Source organism: Erpetoichthys calabaricus, chromosome 11, assembly GCF_900747795.2.
Source record: "Erpetoichthys calabaricus chromosome 11, fErpCal1.3, whole genome shotgun sequence".
NCBI classification, from domain to species: Eukaryota; Metazoa; Chordata; class Cladistia; order Polypteriformes; family Polypteridae; genus Erpetoichthys; species Erpetoichthys calabaricus.
The window spans coordinates 43,369,137-43,395,348 of NC_041404.2; the positions used below are offsets into that span (position 1 = coordinate 43,369,137).

The window sequence follows — 26,212 nt, forward strand, 5'->3', positions numbered from 1 at the left end:
CACTACATGATAGATAGATAGATAGATAGATAGATAGATAGATAGATAGATAGATAGATAGATAGATAGATAGATAGATAGATGTGAAATGCACTATATGATAGATAGATAGATAGATAGATAGATAGATAGATAGATAGATAGATAGATAGATAGATAGATAGATGTGAAATGCACTATATGATAGATAGATAGATAGATAGATAGATAGATAGATAGATAGATAGATAGATAGATAGATAGATAGATAGATAGATACTTTATTAATCCCAATGATTAAAAAAACAGACAACAATTAAAAATTAAATGCAGCTGCTAAAATCTAAAATAAGCAATTAAGGCTTCTGAATGGTAACAGGCAAGAGAAGTAAAATTATGCCTAAAAAACGTATTGCTTTAGTAGTAAATAATTAAGAAATTGGTTTAAATGAAAACCTGCAGCCATAGCAGACCTCCAGGACTGTAACTGAGAACCCCGATCTACAAAGTAACTAAAATTTGTGAATGAAAGCACAAACAAGGCATAGTGTTAAACACCAACCTTAATTATCAGTAAGGATTGAGGTCTAATTAGGACACTGGCTGGAATAAAAAACCCTTAGCCACTGCGGCCCTCCGGGACCATGACTGAGGACCCCTGAGCTAAGATGAAGACCAGGAAGTGATGATTTTGGCCAAGTTATGTTAGAACATCACCTGTGGGTTCATCCAAATGGAAAATATTGGTCAAATATGTAATATGTTATGCATTCATTAGGACAGAACTGTTCCATAATGGTTACAGAAGCCAATCTGAATCTCCAGATTTTTTCTTATTCTTTGTCTTATTCTTTGGCAGGTGTTTCTTCAGGTCCTGTAATTTCTGACAACATCCCAAGACTTTGAATGTTGTGTTAATTAGTAATCATTAATTTCCCCAGCATGAGTCAATACAGGTGTGGGTATTAATGAGCCACACTGGCATCACATCAGTAATTGGCAGGTTCATGAAATAGATTGATCAAAGAAGAAATTGCACTCAGACTTTTGTAGATCTGTCTTTCAAATGCAACCAGGAAGCTACAGATTTAAAACAAGATAGTGTCTATATTTGTTTTCATTACTTTTTCTCCATAGTTGTGTGACACAATGTTTAAGGGTTTGGATTTCAAACTGTTTGGGTTCAAGTCTCTTTACCTGCCTGTGTTCCAACTGGAAAATGAATAGAAATATAACCAACTTTGTCTCAAATGTGGTTCCTTGGATAAAGGCATCGGCCAAATAACACAATATAAATGAAGATTTCAGAAACTAATAGTGAAATATCTTTGCATGGGTGACTCCTATTCCTTGTGAAACTCATTATGGCCTGATAATTGGTGTGATGTCATGGTTACTGATTTGTCACAGTAGATGACGAACTTGTGACCCAAGCCGTCATTTTCTTAAATGGTATTTTGTAAAGACTTCCTAGATTAGATTTAATTATGAGATGTGAAATAATCTGAAATATGTAAATAATCCATCCATCCATCCAATAACCAACCCGCTATATCCTGGTCATGGGGGTCTGCTGGAGCCAATCCCAGCCAACACAGGGTGCAAGGCAGGAAACAAACCCTGGGCAGGGTGCCAGCCCACTGCAGGGCACACACACATACACCAAGCACACACGAGGGACAATTTAGGATTGCCAATGCTCCTAACCTGCATGTCTTTGGACTGTGGGAGGAAACCGGAGCACCCGGAGAAAACTCACACAGACACAGGGAGAACATGCAAACTCCACACACGGAGGACCTGGGAATTGAACCCGGCTCTCCTAACTGCGAGACAGCAGCGCTACCCAGTGCCGCCCATATGCAGATAAGCATAACCAAATGATAAATAGCAAATTCTAGCCAAAGAAAAATACACAATTGCCAATAGTTGTTAAGAGATTATTAAAAAAAACAAAATACTAAAAATTAAAAAAAGACATTTTTAGTCATTCTGTAGGAAACATAAATAGAAAAATACCAAAACTTGCAATCAACACTGTAAAATTAAATTGAGCAGTAAATGAGAAAATCCAATAAAAGATAATTGAATCTAAGCCACGCAGGCAGAAAGATTCTTTACGTTACTACATTATTAAAATGCAGAAAAATAAACCACAAAAAAGACTCAGAGAGCAGAATGAATAGAAAGAAAGAAAAAATCATATAAAGTCTCACAAAGAAGAAAAAGTGATCTGCATGTTTCAAACCTGGTGCAATCTCCAAGTGTTTTAAAGACTAATTAAACCACATGCCATTATGTAGTTTTGCCAAAGGAGTGGAAAAATATGCATAAGTGTTAAGGTTTTGGGGATTCACCAGTTATCTGCAATTTGTCTCTACATTGGCCGCAATGCCACCTGGATACACACAGTCCTCAATAATCCTACAAGCTACAGGGCTGGGCTTGTTTGGTGGGGATACCTCAGATTGATTAGATTAGATTAGAATTATTAATTTCAAGAGGAAATTTAAATGCACTTAGATGCATACAGTAGTGGAAACATGAAAAACATACCAACTCAAAGGATAAATAAAATCAATCAAGCAACAAATTAATAAGTAATGAAAGTATATTGTGCAGAAATTGTAAAAAATAAACTTAAGAAATATCAGCATTTAGTCGTTTACATCAGGAGGATGCATTGAATTGCCTGATAGCAGCAGACAGAAAAGTCCTCCAGAGGTGCTACTAAGCCCATCACTGTGAAATGAACCTGTGGCTATAAGTGCTCTGATACATAGTCTCCTGGGGTAATGGGGGGATTTTTTTCTTAATTGCATTCAGTTTTGCCACCATCTTCTTTTCCACAACAGCTTCTAGTGTGTCCAGGGATACCCGTTAGAGCAGACTTCCTGATACATTTGCTCACCGATTATGTGTCTTTTGAATTTAAGCTGCTTCATCAAGAGACAACAGTGTAGAACAGTACACGGGTTGCTATGGACTGATAGAACATTTCCAGTGACTTGCTGCATATTATAGAAGGAACCAGAGTCTCCTTAGGATAGTACCGTCAGCTATGGTACAGTGCCACTCTGTTTACAGACAAGTCCAGTTTGCCTGTTTATGTGAACCCCCATTTAACTGAAGCTCTGCACCCACTTCCACAATCCTCCCCTAAATGGTGACTGGTCTCAGAGGCTCTTTGGGATGCTGGAATTACACCACAGCTCTTTTGTCTTGCTGATGTTGAGTTGCAGGTGGTTCTCCCTGAATCATAAGACAAAATCCAGAGGAGTCATTGGAATTTCCTGTAGGTGGTGAGTGCTGGTATTTGTACTGGATATACAGGAAGGGAGACAGGGACAATTTCCTGTGGAGCTCTAGTGTTAAACACACCAGTCCCAAAGCCTCACAAACTGCTGTCTGTGATCTAGGAGATTGTGGGGCATCGAGTTACATAGCAGTGAGGTTTTTCCACAGTTACTGAGGTAGAATGGTAATTAAGGCACTGGAAAAAATCAAAGAACATGATCCTGACTGTGATGCCAGCTTTGTCTAAGTGTGTGTAGCTCTGTGGAGCATTTAGATCAGAGCATTTTCCATACCTATGAGTCTGAGAGACAAACTGCAGAGGATCAAGATGTTTTAAAATAATGGATTATGACTGGACCTGCCTCCCGAAGGTCTTCATGATGTATAAAGTAAGAGCAAATGGTTGGAAGTCCTTTGGAACACTGGAATGCCCTTTCTTTGGCACTGGGACAACACATGATGTTTTCCACAGGTGGAAAACATTCTGTAGACTCAGGGGAAAGCAGGACAGGTGCTGAGGAACACTAAAGATGTGGCTGACACATGCTTTCAGAACCATGGAACTGACTCCATCCAGTCCAGCAGCCCCAGTTCATCAGAGAACCATTTTTGGGCCACACTTAGCTGATCTTATATATACAGTATACTAGACATGTTACCTGTCAGACACAGGTCAAAAAATAAATGTAAAATTATTTGATATCCCTTACCCTAGGACGGGTGTAACTGCTGCCCATTTCCTGTGTATTCTTGTGTGACTGAATCTCTCTTGACTGGCTTCTCGCTTTGTCAAGCACATTCCCCGGACATTTTTGCTCAGATTCCTATCATTTTGACCTGACTTGCTCATCTCCTATCTACTTTCATAGTCAGTATAGAAAGTGATTTTCAGTGTGGCTCCAATGCCTTTACTCCTTCGTCTGGGTCCTTACACTTGTACTTCCCCTTCTTATTTCAATTCTTCTTTCAATCATGTTACCAAAGCCAAACTGAAGACAGCTCAGAAGGACAGGACACACACACAGAACTTTATATATATATATATATATACACCCAACTGGGTTCTCATACGAGGACCACTGCCACCTAGCACATGGGGAATGGAACCATTGGCAAGTTCTGGCTTCCATTGGTTCATTAATTATTTTATACCGGTTGGGCACAAAGTTATCTTTTCATCCAACCGGTCAGTCCCTCTGTTGTTCCTCTTAGGCCTTCCATCCAGGTAAAAACCCCATGTTCCTCCCTCTCTGGATGCCTGTTTTCCTCCCTACTATACACACACACACACTCTGTAGAATCAGGGAATCAGAAAGTTATTCAAACCCCTTTCATTTCCTGGCAGGTATTGTACATAAAAGGTATCATTTTAATAAAATATGCCATTTTTGCCCCATCTATCAGCACTAAATTACCCTTTATGACAAAGAGAAATAAACGTTTTCATATACATTTGCAAATATATTAAAAATAAATGCTGGAATATCTCATTTATGTAAGGTGTTCAGACCCTTTGCTGTGACACTCAAAATGGTGTTTAGAAACATCCTGCTTGCTTATTCTTCAAATGTGTTAAAAACTTGATCAGAGTCCATTTGTGGGAAATTGAATTGATTGGATATTATTTAGAAAAGCACACAACTGTGCATGTAAGGTCCCACAATTCACACTGCATGTCAGGGCAAACACCAAATCTTGCAGTCCAATGAACTTTTTGATGATTGCCAAAATACAATAATGGTGAGACATAGCCAGTACAAGGTTTGCAAACGTATTAAAAACAAAAAGTGGAAATCTTTTATTTATTTTGGTATTCAGACCCATTGCTCTGGCACTCCAAATTATGGTCAGGTACATCCTGTTTGCTTAAATTCTCCTTGAGAAGTGTCTAGAAATTGATTGGAGTCCACCTGTCACAAACAGTACAACCGGACAGAGTTTAGAAAGGCACACAGCTGTATATTTTATATCCCAACAATTCACACTGCCTATCAGGAAAAAAATAAAAAAGAGGCATCAATCAGGGCAAGGTTATGATGCCTTTTCTATAGCTTTAAGTGTTCCTAGGTGGCCTCGGGAATTGTGAAATGGAAGAGATTTGGAATCATCAGGACTCTTACTAGAGTTGTCTGTTAGAAACCAGGCAAAAAGGGCCTTTTCAGAAGGGTCATTGTAACAGAGCTTCATAAATTCTTTGCTGAAATGGGAGAACCTGATGGAAGGATAATTATTTCTGCAGTACCTCCATCAATCAGGCATTTATGGTAAAGTGGTTAAGTCACACTTGGAGTTTGTAAAATGGAATTTGGAGGACTCTGAAAGTATGAGGAAAAAGATTATTTAGTCTAATGAGACAAAAATTGAACTCCTTGGGTAAAACCCTAAACACTATGTCTGGTAAAGACCCGGCACTGCTCATCAAATGCCTAATAGCATCCCTACAGTAAAACATGTTGATGGCAGCATCACGCTATTGGGTGCTTTTCAGGGGCACAAGCAGGGAAACTGGTCATAAATGTTGGAAGGAGGATTGAACCCAAATACAGGGAGATCCCTGAAAAAAAATCTTCTCCAAAGTACATGTGGCCAAAGACCGGAGTTATGGTCCACTCTCCAGTATGACAATGAACTAAAGCCTACAGCTAAGACAACTCAGGGGTGGTTTCAGGACAAGTCTCTGATTATCCTTAAGTGACCCAGTCAAAGAGCAGACATAAACCTCAATAGAACATGTGTGGATAATCATGAAGATGGCAGTTTAAAAACACTTTACATCCAATATAACAGAGCTTGTGAGGATCTGCCAGGGAAAAATGGGATAAATTGCTAAAGTCCAGGTGTGTGCAAACCTTTGATACTTACCCAAGAAGATTTTTAGCTGTGAGGGGCTTTTATTAAATTATACTGCATTACATTTCTGAATAGTGAAATGAATGAGATATTTCAGGTTTTGAATTTTAATATATTTGCAAATATTTCTGAAAACATGTTTTGACATAGGGCGGCACGGTGGCGCAGTGGGTAGCGCTGCTGCCTCGCAGTTGGGAGACCTGGGGACCCGGGTTCGCTTCCCGGGCCCTCCCTGCGTGGAGTTTGCATGTTCTCCCCGTGTCTGCGTGGGTTTCCTCCGGGCGCTCCGGTTTCCTCCCACAGTCCAAAAACATGCAGGTTAGGTGGATTGGCGAATCTAAATTGGCCCTAGTGTGTGCTTGGTGTGTGGGTGTGTTTGTGTGTGTCCTGCGGTGGGTTGGCACCCTGCCCGGGATTGTTTCCTGCCTTGTGCCCTGTGTTGGCTGGGATTGGCTCCAGCGGACCCCTGTGTTCGGATTCAGCGGGTTGGAAAATGGATGGATGGATGGATGTTTTGACATTATGTTGTATTCAGTGTAGTCTGATGGGCGAAAATGGCAAGTTTGTCCATTTGAAATTAAATCTAAAACACAAAATTTTCTGGAAATGAAGGGGTCTTAATACTTTCTGAATCCAGTTTAAAAACATTATTCCAGCACCAATAATTTGGAGCTGTTCAAGTATGAAAAAAAAATGAAAACACAAATAAAACAATTGTATAAAACATTTTAGCAGTTAAATAAAGTTAATTAAAAATTACATCAGCAGATTTATTTTTTCACCAGTTTCCACACTCTAGTTACTTTCACAAACTACGAATAACGTTTACCTATTTTTCAATATAGATGCCAGCAGTTCAGTAATTGCACGAGGTACTTAAAGCCGTATTGACAGAGGACCCTTTTAAACCAAATGTGTCAACAGCAAGATTCGCCTCAGGGATGAAAGGTGTACAGAATCTCATTTATCAATGTCCCAAAGGATGAGTTTATTCAAAGAATTTCCCACTACTGTCCGATAACATGTTACAAAATGCAAACACTCGTTAACTGAAATGTTTTTCACTCAGAATCTTGTCCTCATAGCACATTTAAAAAAAAAGATATTGTTGACCCATACGTTTCAACGTCAAGCTTTTGGATTGGAAACCTTGCAATTACTGCAAAGAAAGGAGAAAAGTATACTTGCAACTCATCAGGCTACATTTGAACCCTGTAATTTTATTCCGAAGTGTGCTGCTGGATCCGTTGCTTTGGGTGTTCATCGCATTTATAATTACATCTTGCATGCCGTCACTTATAAACCGGTTGAAACTGTGCAGGTCTTCATCTGTATTGAATACATTTGTGTTGTGCCCAGTAGATCTCTAAGCAGCTTCTTTGAAAGCTTCGTGCCACTGGGATACCATGTGTATTTAGATTCACATTCACGTTCGTCGTAGTTTAGCATTTCTTGTAAAAATCTTCACCTTGGTATGATTCATTGTTTCTAAAAGCAGAATCTATATTACTGTCACGTGCAATTTTTGAAGAGCTGTCATCATTATAAAACAATAAATTGATCTGTTTTTCTCACTATTTGCGCTACCTTTTTCCAGCTGTTGGCTTTCTGTAAACTCAGAGTCGAAAACGTGCTTGCGAATAAAAGTGGAAGAGTTATTTCATGAATAGTGAATAATGTGTTGAAGAGGATTGGCCTGTCTAGCCCAATTTAAATAGAACACACATACATAATCATTCCTTTCGGGACCAGTGCCTCACAATGAGCCAAGGTCAGCACGTGCATAAGTCCGGCCGTGATCAGCTAATTAAGGTCTTATGTTAATTCTGATGCCTGAGCGGAACAAAATGCTCCTGTTCTATGTAATTATAATGGACAAAAGAAGTCTGAAAAAATGGACGAAGAAACAGATTTCTTAGCAAATTAAGCTCAAATGTGAAACGCGGGCTGTACATTTTACTCTAGGACAAGTGAAGAAGTCCCTGTAAGCAAACACTGCAAATTTAATCTTTATTTAATTTTTGTGTATTAGTTTATATTTTATGTTGAAGAGTCTTTACTGTTTAATCATATACCAACCTTAAAAATCAAGCATTTTTGGAAAATGAGTTGACTTAAGTGAAATGCTTATCCCATACTCAAAGGAAGTAAATACTCCTAGAAATTAAAAGTGACCAATCGTATGAAAACCGACCTGCTGCAGTCATTATGATGAATTTAACATGCATATTTTAATATTTTAGTACACAATTCTTAGCTTCTGTTACAAAAAAGGGAAATACTTCCACAAAAACCTTTTGTACAAGACATTTTTCTTTACTGGTAAATAAATTCGATGCTATCGTCTATAACATAAATAAACAACAAATTTTCTGAGAGAATCTTACCTGAATCGGTGTGTCGGCTAATTCGCTTATCGTTCCCTGCTCTGGATTCCTCTCCAAACTGGACACAATAAAACCAGTTCCATTGGGCATTGACTGCCTCACCAGCATTTTTCCTTTACGTGATTCCGCTAAAAGCACGCTGTGCCAATAAGCGTCACTCGAATATAAAGTCGAGTGTGCAGGCAAGTCGGAAATCATTGAATCCCTTTGACTGTAGCAGCTTATCCGATGTGCAGATTTTTCACTGTCTTCTGGTGAATTACGGTGACATTTCAATGCAGCACACATCACTATGGTTAAAAGAAACAGGAATGAAGCAGATGCGAGACCGATCATCAAATATATGTTTAAAGATGACAAATGCTCCGTTTCTAGCTCATCATTTACTGCCAGAAGACTTTCAACTTCTGGGTCAGACCTTGATATGAGGATTGTGACTGTGGATGACAGTGAAGGATTGCCATTGTCCCGAGCCTGAATCACAAGTCTTTGTTTGGATGAGTCTCTAAAGCCAAATCGCCTTCTCGTTCGAAGTTCTCCACTGTGTTGGTTTAACGTAAACAATGTCTGGTCAGTAACTTGAAGTAAATGGTACGTAATTCGTGAATTCTGAACAGAATCGTCATCAATTGCTATAACTTTGGTCACTAAGTATCCTTCGTCGGCCGAACTTGGAATTGTATCGCTAACTATTGATCCATGAGGGCGCCAGGGTGAAACAATAACCGGGGTGTTATCGTTTTCATCAAGAACAGTTATATTGATAGTCACGCTGCTGCTAAGCTGAAGAGCCCCAGAATCTTTAGCTACAACATTAAAAGTATAAAATGTCTGTTGTTCATAGTCGAAGGACTGTAGTGAGTAGATGTTTCCATTATCCCGATTGATGGAAAAATAGTTCGTGAAGCTATTGGAGTCGTTTGTTTCCTTTATGGAATATTTCAGAGCTCCGTTTAGATCTGCATCAGGATCCTTTGCAGTAATGGAACACAGCAGAGATCCTGGGATGTTATTTTCTGCAATGGGAATTTCGTATAAGGCACGCGAAAAGAATGGTGCGTTGTCATTTACATCCAGCACGTTTAAAAAAATCGTTTTATTGTTTGTGAGAGGAGGGGTTCCTTCATCCTTAACGATAATAGTGATATTAAAGCTAGGTTTTCTTTCTCGATCCAAAAGCTTTGCAGTCACCAGAGCATAAACATTATCCATAGTTTGCTGAAGTTCAAATTCAACATTGTCTGATATATGACAGTTTACCCTGCCGTTGTTTCCAGAGTCTAGATCTGTGACACTAAAGAGTGCGAGGACTGTGCCTATGGGTACATCTTCAGATACTGAACCCTGCGATGACGCAACAATGATTTCTGGCCGATTGTCGTTGCTGTCAACTACTTTTATTATTACTTTGCAGTGTCCAGTCAAAGGATTCGGCCCAAAATCTTTTGCTTGAACAAATAACTCATATAATGGAAATTGTTCGAAATCCAGTAATTCATTAACACTGAGTTCACCTGTTCTCGAATTCAAACGGAATTTCATTTGGGCTTTTTCAGAGGTGTGAGGATTAAAGGAATATAATAACTCGGCGTTTAGACCTTCATCAGCATCAGTCGCGTTTAGTGTAACAAAAGTAGCTCCTATTATTGTATTTTCTGAAACTTCTACTTCATAAATCTGTTTTTCAAATTTCGGAGCATTGTCGTTTTCATCAAGTATGGTAACTGTGATATTAATCGAGCCAGATAATGCAGGTATTCCACAATCCAGTGCCGTCAGAATTAAATTGTGCACCGCTTGTTTCTCTCTGTCTAGTGCCTCCTTAATTAATAAATCAGCGGACACGGAGCCATCTTTCCAAGTCTGCACGTTGATCTCAAAATACAAATTTTCACTCAGTTTATAATTACATACTGAGTTATTACCGTAATCAGGATCCAAGGCCTTCACCAACAGAAACCTTTCGTCTTTAAGCTTCGACTCTGAAATGTTTATACGACTTACTGAGTAAGGAAATCTCGGAGCATTGTCATTTACATCCAAGATTTCTACCTCAACGCTAAACATCTGCAGTGGATTTTCAAGTAAAGCCTCCAGATTAAGTATGCATTCAGTTTTAAATTCGCAAATGCTTTCTCTGTCGATTTTTTTCTTTATAAATAAATTTCCGTTAATTTTGTTAACATCCAAATAATGTTTCCCACTGCCCAAAGCAATCCGTAGCCCACGTTTAGAAAGACTGCCAGTATCTAAATCGATATCGGACGCTATGTTTCCAATTACTGTTCCTTCCTGCATTTCCTCGGGAACAGAATATCTGTACCGTATTTTCAAACAAAAAATAATTTCAAATTTACAGAATATTAAACACAGATTCACTAACCTCATCGTCTCCAGTAGCACAATAAAATATATAAAATCTCAAGTATGATAGATCTTTCAGCTGAATATCCTTTCAGAGAAGCAAATTCGACAAAGTATTAATGTCTATGCTTGTCTTTGTTGTCCGCCTTCTTCAAATGCTGACTTCAAGCCTTATTTTTCCTATATGATTAGTCAACAGCGACACTATGAGGCAGAAAGAGATATATCCCTTCAAATTCAATTGATTTTCATAGTTGTCTAATTTAGTTGTATTATAAGATGAATTCGGCTTAAAATGTTTAAAATACGACTTAAAAATTGCAATAATACTGTAACAATGTAATGCATATTTGATTGTGTAATCTTAGGACACACAATAGGCACTAATGAACAAATTTCAATGAAAATATTAAGTCTAATTTTCCCAGTTTTAAAACATTTTGAGTACAATTAAGACAGTTTATTTTATTTTGTTCAGTTTTGTTTTTTACGTGCTTCATTGTTTCCATATGCTGACTGTATACAATTTTACATATTTATTATCATTTATGATGTGAAATTATCACACGTTATCTTTGTGTCATATTTTAAAACCTTTTAAGAAGCATTTCTAGCTATCTACAGCAATATATTGTTTATCTATGTAGAAATGTGCGTCATGATTGCCTTTATTACAAATTTAAAGATGGGGATTACTTGCAGATTAATAATAAGGAGTAACAATAAGGCAACACATTTAATTTCCCCTTTTAACAGAATCCACGCTGATCTAAACTAATCACTTTAAAGTGGAATGACTGATTTTGATCTTTATGTGCTCTTCCTCTGCTCTCTTAAAAATAATGATGCCAAAATGGTTCTTCAGAGTGTAATGGTTTCCCAAAAGAATCATCCACATTAAGGCTGCAGAGAGAACCATTACTTATTTAGATGTATAAGAAGCTGCATAAAAAATCATGACTTGATGATAACAGATTTCTGAAATGCAGTGAAGTTCCTGATTTGAAAAGAACTCTTGCTAAACACAATAACAGAGGATGAGTTCAGATTGTCTTGATTCTGAGTATTTATGGTATGCAAGGTACCCTATAAGACTTTAAAGACTTCTGAATTTTCCATTATATTAGAAACGTGTTTAAAGTACATACAAAGAATTTAATATGCAACTATCCCTTCACAGAATTACATTCTTGGTTAACCAAGGTGTCATTGAGGAGCCAAACAACACAGTAAAATGCTATTAAAGAGCTGTTATTTTCAAGAGCATAGCTAAATATACATTTGCATTACATCAGCAAAACTAATTTCAGGAAAATAATTGCTTGGACTTTAAGGCATAATTTATTTGATTGATAGATTGAATGCATTTCTCTCACCACCAATATAGAAATTTAGTCATAATAATTACCTAAATATAGGAAACTAAAACATTAAATACTTGCAAAATTAGATTAAAAAGTGTCCTTTTTCCATTTCATTTCACTTTAGGTTGTTATCAAGCACATAAAAATAAATAAGCTGTAGTGGGTTATAGGTTCCCATCAATAAACATCTCATTAAGATAGTAAGGTCTTGTATGAAACTCTTCATTCCTATATTTAAACTGCATTTCTTCATTGCAAGATTACAGGAATCAAGATCTTCTCCTAGCAAAACTGAAACCAATAAGGGAAACTTTTATTGATGGTTAGTGCAAAATTCAATCTAACATTTATTCATGTTTTCATTTGATTCTGCTCCATTTTGATTATGGATAGATGTTCTGGTGGGAAGCCTTGGGTTATGGCATTCATGTGGATGTTACATTGACATGTAGATAGATAGATAGATAGATAGATAGATAGATAGATAGATAGATAGATAGATAGATAGATAGATAGATAGATAGATAGATAGATAGATAGATAGATAGATAGATAGATAGATACTTTATTAATCCCAATGGGAAATTCACATTGTAAATGTAAATTCACATTTACATTCACATGTACCACCTGCCTAAAGTTTGTTGCAGACTACGTACACCCCTTCTTGGCAACAGTATTCACTGATCACAGTAGCCTCTTTCAGCAGGACAATGTGCCCAGCCACACTGCAAAAATTGCTCAGAAATGGTTTGAGGAACGTAACATAAGAGTTCATGGTGTTGACTTTACCTTCAAATTCCATAAAACTCAATCCAATAAAGTACTGGTGGAATGTGCTGCAAAAACAAGCCCATCCATAGAGGCCTCACCTCCAGCTTACAGGACTTAAACGGGGTTTGTTGCTAATGTCTTGGCGCCTGATATCACAGGGCACTTTATAGATATATACACACACATTATACATAATAAAGAGTGAAGAGATTAAAATTGTGCTTTAGAGCCAAGCCATCAGAATACAATAGACTGTTAAATAATAAAAACAAAGACTGCATTATACTTTGACTATCTGTTTTAAGAGAGAAAGAAGGAGAGATGGTGGGAAACATTTTTGGAAACATTATTCTTGCACAAAATTATTATCAGCTGTTTAAGCGAAAAAAATTAAATGCAATGAAAAAAATAACAGAACAGTTAAATAAATAAGAAATAAAAATTGTTCAGCAGGTTTATGTTTTCACCATTTTCCAGACTCTAGCTATTTTAACAAGTTACAAATAAACTTCACTTTTTGTTCAACAGAGATGCTGCCAGCTTAGTATTTGTACATGGAACCGCCTTATTGCCAAACAATCTTTTTTGAAACCATAAGTGATATGTCAACAACACAATTCTGTTCAGTTATATAAAGTCTACAGAATTTCTTTATTGTTAGCCCAAATGACAGGTTTGTTTTCAAAAAGAATTTTCTACTACTGTTGAAAAAAAGTCAGAGAGGCGAGATTGCGTTGGTTTGGACATGTGGAGAGGAGAGATGCTGAGTATATTGGGACAAGGATGCTAAGGATAGAGCTGATAGGGAAGAGGAGAAAAGGAAGGCCTAAGAGGAGGTTTATGGATGTGGTGAGAGAGGACATGCAGGTGATGGGTGTGACAGAACAAGATGCAGAGGACAGAAAGATATGGAAGAAGATGATCCGCTGTGGCAACCCCTAATGGGAGCAGCCAAAAGAAGAAGAAGAAGCAAACACTTGTGAGATAAGCTGAAACATTCTACACTCGTGATCTTATGTCCAGAAGTCATTTCAAATTAAGGTTTTGTTAACCAATACATTTCGACTTCATGCTTTTCAACTAAGACCTTATTTTCAATTTCTGCATAGGAAGTGAGTTCATTGTAACTGATATCAGACCACATGTGAACCCTGTAATTTGATTTCAAAGTGTGTTGATGGATTTGTTGCTTTGTGTGTTTGGTGCTGTCACTTATGATCAGGATGAAATGGTATAAGTTGTGATCAGTATTAGTAAAAAGTCGTATGTATTGCTCACAGGAGATTAGTGAACCGCTTCTTTTGAAAGCTGTGTAGCACTCTTGGATATCGTGCCAGATTCATAATTTAACATTTGTGCAACACCATCACTCTCGTATGCTTCACTATTATTAAAAGTAGATCTGTAAACTGGACATTTATGAAGAACTTTCACAATTATAACATGACAAATTGCTTTCTATTTCCAGCTATTTACCATTATTATTACCCTTTCTACCACAGAAGCTATTCCAACTGACACCAGAGACAAGGGCGTATGTGCAGCGGGTGGAAGTGTTACATATCACAGGGATAATGGCATCACTAAAAAAAGAATCATATACAGGATATATGGAAAACATTAAGGCAAAATGTTCCTAACTCTTTTTAGGTAAATTCACACGAGGAATTGCTGTTTAAAGTAAACTAGAAAAAAAAAGTTAACTTGAATACATTTTGTAACACTAACTCAAAAAATAAAAAATAAAAAGCTAGGACTAATTAATTCAAAATATTTTTGAACTGAATTAACACAACACTTTTAGTATACTTAGTCATCTCAGTTAATTTAATGAAGATAAACCAACTTGCAAAATTAGTTGCAAGTTCATGTAATGGTTCATATGCTGTTGTGCAAGAAAAACATGCTGAATGTGCCTTGACTATACTTTATTTTTCATAGCAGGATACATTCCATCAAATTTGAAAAAAAAAAAATCACAGCTTTCTAAATGTTTTTAACTTTCTTTCCAGCTATTCATGGGTGTGAGTCTCATTTTGAAAAGATGAGAACATGTGAACAAAAAGGGTAGTTTTTAAGCTAAATATGATAACACTGTACGTTAGGTCCTGCAAAAATGAATCTACTACTTATTTACTATATTAGGCCTTAACAAACTTTGGGACTTCATAACACTTACAAAGCATTAGTAAAGTGTTAATTCATTTCTGAATTGCAACACTCATCATAAGGATGCCCGAGTGGTTCTTGAGAGCATGCCATAAGGGAACCATTTTTGCATCCCAAAAGACCATCCAAATGAAGGTTCCAGAAAGAACCATTTATTTATTTGATCCAGGCTCCATACAGTGAATGACCACACATAGATGGTAACAGATTTGTGAAATATCAATGTCTCATGATATTAAAAACATTTTTCCTGCATGCAATACCCCAGGCTAAGTTCAGGTTTTCTTAATCTGTTAGTGTCCTGCAGCCTACCATACATGAAAGGTTTAGGTTTTAGCTTATGTTTTCATTTTCTTTTATTTTATTTTTTCCTATATTTTGGTACGTTTTTCAAAGCACAAAGAACCAATGTCATATGCAAAGAACCCTTCCCAGGGTAAAATGGTGCTTAGTCAAGCAATGACTCTATAAGGAATCGCACCACCCAGTAATGAACCATATAGAGTAAATAAAGAACCAGGATTTTTAAGAGTGTACAGAACAATTTCATGGACAAAAAGGGTTTGGATAATGGATGAGTAAGATGATTTTATGGCAGTTTGTCACAAACTATGATACGCCCATTTTACTAAAGGAAATCGAAGATGTTGCCTGCAAGGAGAGCTTGTACATTTAATCTTGTTATGTTATTTATCTTTTTATTTGCATTTTTCATTTTTTTTAATTTATTTTGTTGAAGTGTCTACTGATTCATCCTGTACTCCATTGTCTTATCTTTTTGGATAAATAATGAACTGAACTGTATGTCCTGTTCCTTAAGTAATGTACATCCATCCATCCATTTTCCAACCCGCTGAAACCGAACACAGGGTCACGGGAGCCAATCCCAGCCAACACAGGGCACAAGGCAGGAACCAATCCCGGGCAGGGTACCAACCCACCGCAGGACACACACAAACTAGGGCCAATTGAGAATCGCCAATCCACCTAACCAGCATGTCTTTGGACTGTGGGAGGAAACCCATGCACAAATGGGGAGAACATGCAAACTCCACGCAGGGAGGACCCGGGAAGCGAACCCTGGTCTCCTAACTATGAGGCAGCAGCGCTACCCACTGCGCCACCGTGCCACCCCAGTAATGTACATGTAAAATTTAAATGCTCATTTATAAAAAGAAAAATGAATGTGTATTTTAATGCAATACAGCAACAAAAACGCGGTATGAATTAACTTAAAAATTATATTGTAATAATTTGTTACACCATTCTAAAAGTCTTTATTGCCAACTTGGAAATTCCAACAGTACAACAAAATACTTCACACAAAACATTTTCTCTTTACTGGTATATAAATTCGTTAGTATTGTCTACAATATCAATGAAAAAAATGAATAAATAAAAAAATCCTTGATAAATGTTCTGTTAGGGTCTTACCTGAATCGGTGTGTCTGCTATTTCGCTTATCGTTCCCTGCTCCGAATTCCTCTCCAAACTTGACACAATGAAGCCAGTTCCATTGGGCATTGACTGCCTCACCAGCATTTTTCCTTTTCTTGATTCCGCTAAAAGCACGCTGTGCCAGTAAGCGTCGCTCGAATATAAAGTTGAATGTGCGGGCAGGTCAGAAATCATTGAATCCCTTTGGCTGTAACAGCTAATCCGATGTGCTGCTTTTTGACTGTCTTCGGATGGATTTTGTTGACATTTAAGCGCAGCACATATCACTATTGTTAAAATAAGCAGAAATGAAGCCGAAGCGAGACCGATCATCAAATATATGTTTAAAGCTGATACGTACTCCGTCTCTTCCTCATCATTTATTGTCAGAAGAACATCAACTTCCGGGTCAGATCTTGATATGAGGATTGTAACTGTGGATGATAGTGAAGGATTGCCATTGTCCCGGGCTTGAATCACAAGTCTTTGTTTCGAAGAGTCTCGAACGCCAAAGCGCCTTCTGGTTCGAAGCTCCCCACTGTACTGGTTTAACGTAAATAATGTTTGGTCAGTCACTTGAAGTAAATGGTAAGTAATTCGTGAATTTTGAACCGAGTCGTCATCAATTGCTATAACTTTGGTCACTAAATACCCTTCTTCAGCCGACCTCGGAATTATATCGCTAACTATTGATCCATGAGGGCGCCAGGGTGACACAATAACCGGGATGTTATCGTTTTCATCAAGAACAGTTATCTTGACAGTCACGCTGTTGCTTAGCTGAGGAGTGCCAGAGTCTTTAGCTATCACATTAAAAGTAAAAAATGTCTGTTTTTCATAGTCGAAGGACTGCAGTGAGTAAATGTTTCCGTTGTCACGATTAATGGAAAAAAAATTCATGAAGGTGTTATTGGAGTAATTTTTTTCTTCTATGTAATATTTCAAAACGCCGTTCAGGTTCGCATCAGGATCCACTGCAGTAATGGAACAGAGCAGAGTACCAGGGATGTTGTTTTCAGGAACTGGAATTTCATATGAAGCACGCGAAAACGATGGCGCGTTGTCATTTACATCCAACACATTTAAACAAATTGTTTTGTTGTTTGCTAGGGGAGGAGTTCCTTCATCCTTCACGACAATAGTGATATTGAAGCTAGATTTTCTTTCTCGATCCAAAAGCTCTGCAGTCACCAGAGCATAAACATTATCCATAGTTTGCTGAAGTTCAAATTCATTATTGCTTGATATATGACAGTTTACCCTGCCATTGTTTCCAGAGTCCAGATCTGTGACACTAAAGAGTGCGATGACTGTGCCTATGGGTACATCTTCAGATACTGAACTCTGCGATGAGGCAACTATGATTTCTGGCTGGTTGTCGTTGCTGTCGACTACTTTTATTATTACTTTGCAGTGTCCAGTCATAGGATTTGGCCCGTTATCGCTTGCTTGCACAAATAACTCGTATAAAGGAGCTTCTTCGAAATCTAGTGGTTCATTAACAATGAGGTCACCTGTCCTCGAATTCAAACGAAATTTCATTTGGGCCTCCTCAGAGGTGTGAGGATTAAATGAATAGAATAACTCAGCGTTGGAGCCTTCATCAGCATCCGTCGCGTTTAGCGTGATAAACGTGGTACCTGTTAATGTCTTTTCTGAAACCTCTACATGATATACCTCTCTTTCAAATATTGGAGCATTGTCGTTGTCGTCAAGTATGGCCACTGTGATATTAATTGTGCCAGACAATGCTGGTTTTCCACAATCCAATGCCGTCAGAATTAAATTGTGTTCGGCTAGCTGTTCTCTGTCCAGTGCCTCCTTAATTAATAAATCTGCTGACACTGAGCCATCTTTCCAAGTCTTGACGGCGATCTCAAAATACAAATTTTCGCTCAGTTTATAATTACATACTGAGTTGTTCCCTATATCGGGGTCCACGGCCTTCACTAACAAAAATCTGTCGCCTTTGAGCTTTGCTTCTGAAATGTTTATGCGACGTACGGTGAAAGGGAATCTCGGGGCATTGTCATTCACATCCAAAATTTCTACCTCAACGCTAAACATCTGCAGTGGATTTTCAAGTAAAGTTTCAAGATTAAGTATGCATTCATCTTTGAATGCGCAAATATTTTCTCGGTCGATTTTTCTCTTAATGAAAATTTGTCCGTTTATTTTGTTAACATCCAGATAATGCTTTCCACTCCCCAAAGCAATTCGTAGCCCTCGTTTATAAAGGGTGCTAGTGTCCAGACTGATATCGGAAGCTATATTTCCAATTACTGCTTCCTCCTGCATTTCCTCGGGAACAGAATAACGAACTTTCAGGCAAAATATACTCGCCATCTTACATAATATTAAAATAAATTTTACTGACCTGTGCATCTTCCGAGGCACAATAGAAATGTCTGTAAAATATCCAGTATGGCCGATCTTTCAGCTGAATATCCTTTCAGAGAAGAAATTTCGAAAATATATCCGTGCTTGTCTTTGTTCTCCGCCTGCTTCAAAACGCATCTAAGCTTTGTTTTCTCTGTATGATTAGTCAACAGCGACACTGTGAGGCCGAGGAAGATACTGTCCCATTGAATTAAAACTGTACCTATGGCAAATTAATGTTATGGTATTTGGCTGGATTGTAACATTTTTGGCCCATTTGTGATTAAAAACGTTAGGATTGTGTTCTTAACTCATTAGCGATTGAATACAAATATGAATTGTATTTGATTGTATCATTGTTGGCACCTCAGAGTCATCTTTAAAAATAATAGCAACATTGTCAAAGATGTATCAACACTCTCCCAAAACATACAGACAATCTTGAGTACAATTCACACAATACATTTGGTCTGCTGTTCACTTTATTTTTCTCCTTTCTGTTCATAATGATCCCACAAACAAAATGAAAAATTACTTTATAAGGGTTTCATGTCCTGATTCAAAATCTTAGGTTGTTATGGTATATTGTTATGTACCTAAAACAATATTTTTTATTTCTGTATGCACAAATGTGCTGTATCTTAACCTTTATTATGAATGTAAAGCTATTGATTGCATGCAGATGTAAGAACTAAAAATAAAACACGTTTATTTCCATGTATTATGAGGATTGGGGGCAAAATTATTTCAATGTAAAACACACTTTCATTCTGCTTTTTAAAACAGTCCAACTAATTATGGTCTCAGTATGTTCTTGCTGGGATGTAAAGGCCTAATTAACATGACTAAATGTTGCTGCTATATTTTAGATAATTTATCATTTACCTATATATAACTGAGTATGTAACAATAACTTAAAGTAACTTACATTAGAGGAAAGCAAATGCATTTTCATTTATTTTTGCTGTCATATTTAATAGTTTCTGTCATATCTACTAAATACTTAATATATTACACTAAACTATTAATATTCGGGTCTCCTCAGTAAATATTCCATTAAGATTTCAGTTTTTGTTTGAAATTTTTCATTTTTCTCATTGACCCAAACCTGTTTTCTAATTGCATGAATCTCAGGTAGACGGATTCCCATCTGGCAGAACTAGACAGAGGAAAGAAAACATTCATAGAAAAGATACAACATCATAGAAAAGATAAAACACCAAATAGTTAAATACATTTAAGTTTGTATATGTGGGAGATCTTTGGAATACCTTGAAAAAATATTCATGGAGCCAGAAAGAATTTGCAAACTTCACATACAGTAAAAATGAAATAGAAGTCTAGTTATAAAACTACTGTGATAATCACTGCATCACATGACACACTTTTTTGTTGTTTATTACTTAGTCTTAGACTTGCATTTAGTTCCTCCAGCACCCAGAAGTGCACTGGGCACCAACATCGACTGTCCATTGGTCTCAGTCCATTGCCATGATTTTTGCTTCATCCCTGCTCAAGCCCGTCTCCATCATATCACTTATTACTGTCCTTTTCCATGTTGTTATTGGTTATCCTCTTCCCATTTTAATGCAGCCCTGGGGTGTCTTCCTTCTGGAATACTCAAGGTGTGACCCAGCCTCCTTTTTTGTTTTCTTTTACCATTTCATTTACAAACTATTGTTCTCTCCTTTACAATGCTGACTCTCACTTGCCAGGTAACCCCCATCAACCTAAGTAAGCATGTCATTTAGAACAAATCTAGCTTTTGAGCAATGACTCTTGTCATCCACCAGGTCTCATTAGGATAAATGCAGCCCTGGGGAATACCTGTGACAATGTTGAAAAGATTGGTATTTCCTGTTCCTGTTCTTATACAACCCTTTCTAGTTCAGATACAGAATTCATAAGATGTTCCAGGAACTCCGTACAACCTTGCAATTTCCCAGACTGCCTCATGATGCACGCCCTTGAATGCTTTTCTGAAATCAGTAAAGTTGATGTACAGGCCTTCTTGTTTAATTCATAGCTCTGTTTAAATTATGTTCCATAGTTCAAGGATATGTTCACTGCCTGACCAGCCCAATCCGAAGATGGCTTTTTTCCTCTTGGAGCCTGGCATCTACTTTGACCTTGACTCTGTTTAGTAGAACAAATGAGAATATGTTCCCAGTTACCAACATCAGTGTTATATATCCCCAGTTAATGCAGATGCCAAGCTCATCCTTTTTGGGAGTTTTATAAGCATATCCTTTCTCCAGTCATGAGGCACAAACTCTGTTCCACAAATCAGGTTGAACAATTGTGTAAACATTCTAGTAGTCCTCTACCTTCCATGCTTCAACAGTTCTGGTGCAATCCAGCTGATTTGCTATTCTTGAGTGTCTTTACAACTTTTTTGTTTTTTTGTTTCTCCATGTCACCCATATTCATATCAAGTATATGCAATTGCAACCTCCACATTGAAATCAACAAAAGTTGTTACATCTGATTGTTAGGGGGAATCTTTGAAGTGCTCCACCCACCTTGCATTTTGCTCTTCTTCTGACACCAGGACCTTGCCATTCTTGTCCTTGATGAATACTGTACCCACACCATCAGCATCAGCATCAGCACTGAGATCTCTTCCCAGTCTAGACAAAGAATTAACTTCACCGTTGCCTGGTCCCAAGCCCAGGAAGAGGAGTGTGGGTGGGGGATGAAAAATGGGCCAGCGCTCCAGCCTCGTAAAGAAAAACAAAAAAAGATCATTGCTACAGAATCAGCAACAAGAGTATTTACATTTTTTGTTGTTCATGGTAAAAAAATATAATTTGTTTAATTCTGTATATTTTAGTTTTATATTTTCACAATAAATTTTCTGTTACAGATGTTGTAATCCTCATTAATAAAATCCCTGTGTGCGTCCAGGTGTCTCGTGTGTGTGTGTGTGTGTCTTCTGGTGAAGTGAGCATGCGCGGGGCACGGTGCGATGCGCGATATTACTGGCAGAGAAAGTTACAGGCGTTTTACGGAAATACAAACCAGTATTACTACAAGAGGAAATTAAAGGTGCACAATACAGTGACTCATATTACAGCCACATACAAGCCAGTATTACTGTCAGAGGAGATTAAAGGCATATTACCGACGCGCACGCCTGTATTACCGCCAGAGAAAATTAAAGGTATATTACGGACATTCAAGCCAGCAGACGAACAAGACAGTATTACTGTCACAGAAAATTAAAGACACACAATACACGGCGGCAGCCCACGAAGAACGGTCAGCTCAGCAAGTAAACATCAACAAAAGAAAGGCTGAAAGAAAGAAAAATAAGACCAACAAAAAGAATGAGGTCAAAGTCCCTTGCCATTTAATATAGACTGTTCCTATTAATGTTTATGCTCTACTGTTCTAGCGCCCGTTATTGTAACGGGCTTAATGACTAGTTAAATATAATAGGCATGAGTAGTTCTGAAATATAAAATATCTTCATTCACACAGATAATATGAAAATATTAACTGTCACATTAAGTTAAGAACAGGCAGTGATAATTTTGGGCAGCTATGATTAAGTGATCAATTGTGGATTCATTTGAGAAAATATTTAGAATACACTGGTTTATAATTCCAGTAATGAGAGGACCCAATGCTTTTATCATTCTGGGATATAAAGTGCTGATTAATATGTAGAATTTAAAAGATTTTAGCATTAGCCTGCAACGTGGAATAAATGTGAAAAAAGTGAACAAGTCTGAATACTTTCTGAATCCAGTAACTAAAGTTGTTATAATTAAATTCTTTTAATTAGATTTTTAAAAACAGCTGTTGTAAAAACATGTTAGAAGATTTCAGTACTCACAGAGATGTTCAGTGCATGAATGGTACACCATGACCTCATCACAATGTTAAATACTTGTGTGTTATCTTATTCTATCTTTACATAAATATCAGCCCTTTTTATAATTTCTATTGCCGTGTCAACAACTATAAGTATTTTTTCTTTAGGTTTTCCCTGTCGTTTATGTTTGTAACCATTGCTTAACTTTGTTTCCATTACTATTAATTTAAAGTAAGTTGAAAGTTAAAAAAAGAGGAATGGTCACCTCCTTGCAGTAACACCTCAATACTCTAGAGATTACTATAGTGCGGCTACATGTAAAGTAAAAAGGGGCAAGTCACCCTTTAACTTTATTTAAAAAGGTTGTTTAATCTTGTACAGAATGATTTTTTCTGAATGGTTTGGTTTAATCTTGTGGAGATTGTAATCTTGTATCATTTATTTTTAAAACAGTAAAAGAGAAAAGTCAGTCTTCTTGACAGTCCTTCTTCAGGGCACCACACTTCCCACATTACAATCACTCCCCGTTAGATTACTACAAAAATGTGAAAATCAATAACCTGTTATTTAGTCACATGCTGTTACCTGTTGTGCTAATGAGCCGAAACGCTGCACACTTTAATGACTGTAACAGAAGATGGAAACTTTAATACCGATTGAATATGTGGCTCGTGAATGTTAGACAAATCTATGACCTCAGCTCAGCGTTTCTCAACCTTTAAGTATCTGCGACCCGAGTTTTCATAACAGTTTTAATCGCGCCCTCCTAAGGTTTTTTTTTAAAGGAACCCACTAATACCAATTTGTTCTTTTTTAATTAATGATATATCATAGATGCATATTTTATTATACCTACTTAACTTTTATTGACATTTATCTAACTCTATATTTATTTTTCTAGTATCAGAATGTAGTTTAAGTTAATTTGTTTTGGTTTCAATAGATGTATTTTCATATTTTCGATTCTTGTTTTCTTTTTTTCACATCTTCACATCACATCAGAAAGCGAACACACACACACACACACTTTTTATTACTTCGCGCCCCCCAAGGGGGGACCGCCCCACAGATTGAGAACCACTGCCTTAGCTGATCCTCCGATATTTGACGGCTAGCGGTGATGTCTTAACTTGCCACTAGAGCATCACCAACATTTAGTGCAGACATCAGACTCTGTTACGTCTTGTACTCTATTTGTTTCCTTTCTCTGATATAATCTAAAACAGTTGTTTTATATTGCCCACCTTCCTCTCCAAGAAGATATATACATGGAAATAATATATTTTTGCCTGTCTTTGCATAATATTTGTATATTCCTTTGCATCAAATGAAATTAAAGAAAACTGCTGATTGGCTCTTTTCTTAGTTTGCTCCTGTGGAGGTTACATTGGTTTTTCCGCTGAAATCGTACTCTTGAGGACCACGAAACACTTTATCAAAATGCACATGTATAAGTCAGAAGTCAACGAAACAGTGTTTGGGTGAAATCCTTTATAGCAAGAGGTAACGTTATTACTTTTATTCTGAGCACAATTTTAACAGTCGAAAACCGCAATATGCTTATTTATCCACTATTTGAATTTGGAAAATGATTTTACTATTCAATCATTGATTAATTTAGTATACAATTAATTAACAATATTTTCATAATGACTAAGACCGTCGGCTTCTCGATAATAAACAGCGAGAGTCTCATTTGTGCGCTTCTCTATAGACTCTCATCAATCTCTTTCGTTCATTTTTCGGAGGTTTGCGAACAGACCCCTCACCTCAAAAAAATCCCTTTAAGAGTCGTGGTTGTCTAAAGTTTTGGTAAAAAATAGAGGTCTGATAAGAAACAGTAAAAAATGACGAATTTGGGGAGATTACAGTAAATGAAGTACGCATGAAATGTACAAAGAACTTAAGATCCCGTCTGTAAATGCAAACCTTTACAGCGCAAAACTAAAAAGAACGCTGCATGTGATTAATTTGTTGACAGCGACGGTGGGCAAAGATGGAATACAGTAGTTCTGTAACATAATTTCAGATAATGTTATTCCATACAAATAAATCAAGTTTTACAAAAATAGGTTCAAAACAAATCAACCCCCACCCCTATCAGAAATTGATTTAATATCAATGCGTTTGTCGTGAAGCTGACTTATTATGTTATATTTGAAACCCCATCAATTGTACACAGTAAAATTGCTAATGTTAGATTTAAGCCTTGCAGTATTAAAATGACCGTTTAAGAGTTGATCCATATTTACACAAAAAATAAATTACGCTGCTTCACCGTGCACTAAAACTTTCTTTAACGGAGGACCATGCAGCATTGTAAAAAAGAGTTGCATTTGTTTGACACAGGTTAGAGGCAGAGGAAACGGCCCTGAGCAGGTCCTCTCAGCAGTTTATTATTCCCGCCGCACGTTCAACTTGCAGCCCTAAAAAGCTCTCGCTTTCATTTTCCGTCTCCTGTATTCTACCGCGACCCTCACCAGCTTATCACAATAACAGAAGCGCCAATGTTAACTTAAATTTAGCTGCAACCTTAAAACACACCGAACATTCAAATATTAAACTTGCTAATGATCACTAAACACTGATGTTAATCTGTAAATTATGATCCTATATATGTCACTTCGGTTAGCATGCAGGGAATTGCAAACTCTGGTAACTGAGCGGTTTCGTGAGTAAGTAGTCATCCCCAGCGTATCTCATAATGTTGTTAAAAAAAATAGGGCACTGCCGTCTGCTTTATATTTTTACAGAAGGTCAGAATGTAACTGTCTTTTTTTAAAGTTATATTATTTCATTCTCACTTACTTTGTAAATATGTTTTAAATACTTCTTTTTCTTTCTTTCACTTCTGTGGTGTGTTTTTGTCTCTGCTGAAAGAATTTTGATGTCTACGTAGACGGTGAGAAAAAGCGACAGATTTCCACTTGCCTAAGTGAACTGTACAGATTCAACCTTGTATAGACGTCTCCTGCACCTGCTGATCCGGCGACGCCACACAACGATTCTAACAAACATTACCGAGTGTCACTGATTTCCAAGAGAGAGCCTCGCACGTTCTTCTCACCAGTGTAAATCCCCTAAGAATGCCAGGGTCTATCTATCTAAACTTGTTGTTAGCCTTTCTCTTTCATAAAATATGATATAAATGACGTTGTTGGAAAAAAAAACGGGGTGGTACTAATACTACAGAATATTAAGCATTCTTCATCATTACACTACAAACAATTTAATTCAAGCTCACTGACTTCCTAGTTTATGGACGTATACGGTTCTATGTGTTCTGAAGGAAATTACTTCAGATGTATGCTGCAGGCGTTTCAGAACCATTTCAGCACCACAGCGCTGTCCACCGGAAATTAAGTTAATAGGCTATTTCAACAACGCAAGAA

The 26,212-nt window shown here is 37.2% G+C and overlaps 2 protein-coding genes across 6 annotated transcripts in view; both read right to left on the reverse strand.

The window, feature by feature from the left end:
- LOC114661297 (protocadherin-10-like) overlaps positions 1-19,298 on the reverse strand; it is a 287,170-nt gene extending 267,872 nt beyond the window's left edge. For 3 of the 5 annotated variants that reach the window (XM_051933735.1, XM_051933728.1, XM_051933733.1), the window contains exon 1: positions 17,289-19,298. In XM_051933735.1, the coding sequence (XP_051789695.1) occupies positions 17,289-19,006 (1,718 nt within the window). In that variant the 5' untranslated portion in view covers positions 19,007-19,298. Of the gene's footprint in view, positions 1-8,513; positions 11,012-16,618 lie in introns of those variants that run through there. The other 2 variants (XM_051933731.1, XM_051933732.1) reach the window with 2 other exon arrangements.
- Positions 19,299-20,801: 1,503 nt separating this feature from the next.
- Positions 20,802-26,212, reverse strand: part of LOC127529608 (protocadherin-10-like) — a 28,789-nt gene continuing 23,378 nt past the window's right edge. Inside the window, exon 2 of the mRNA XM_051933723.1 lies at positions 20,802-21,720. Coding sequence (XP_051789683.1) covers positions 21,649-21,720 — 72 coding nt within the window. The 3' untranslated portion in view covers positions 20,802-21,648. The remainder of the gene's footprint in view (positions 21,721-26,212) is intronic.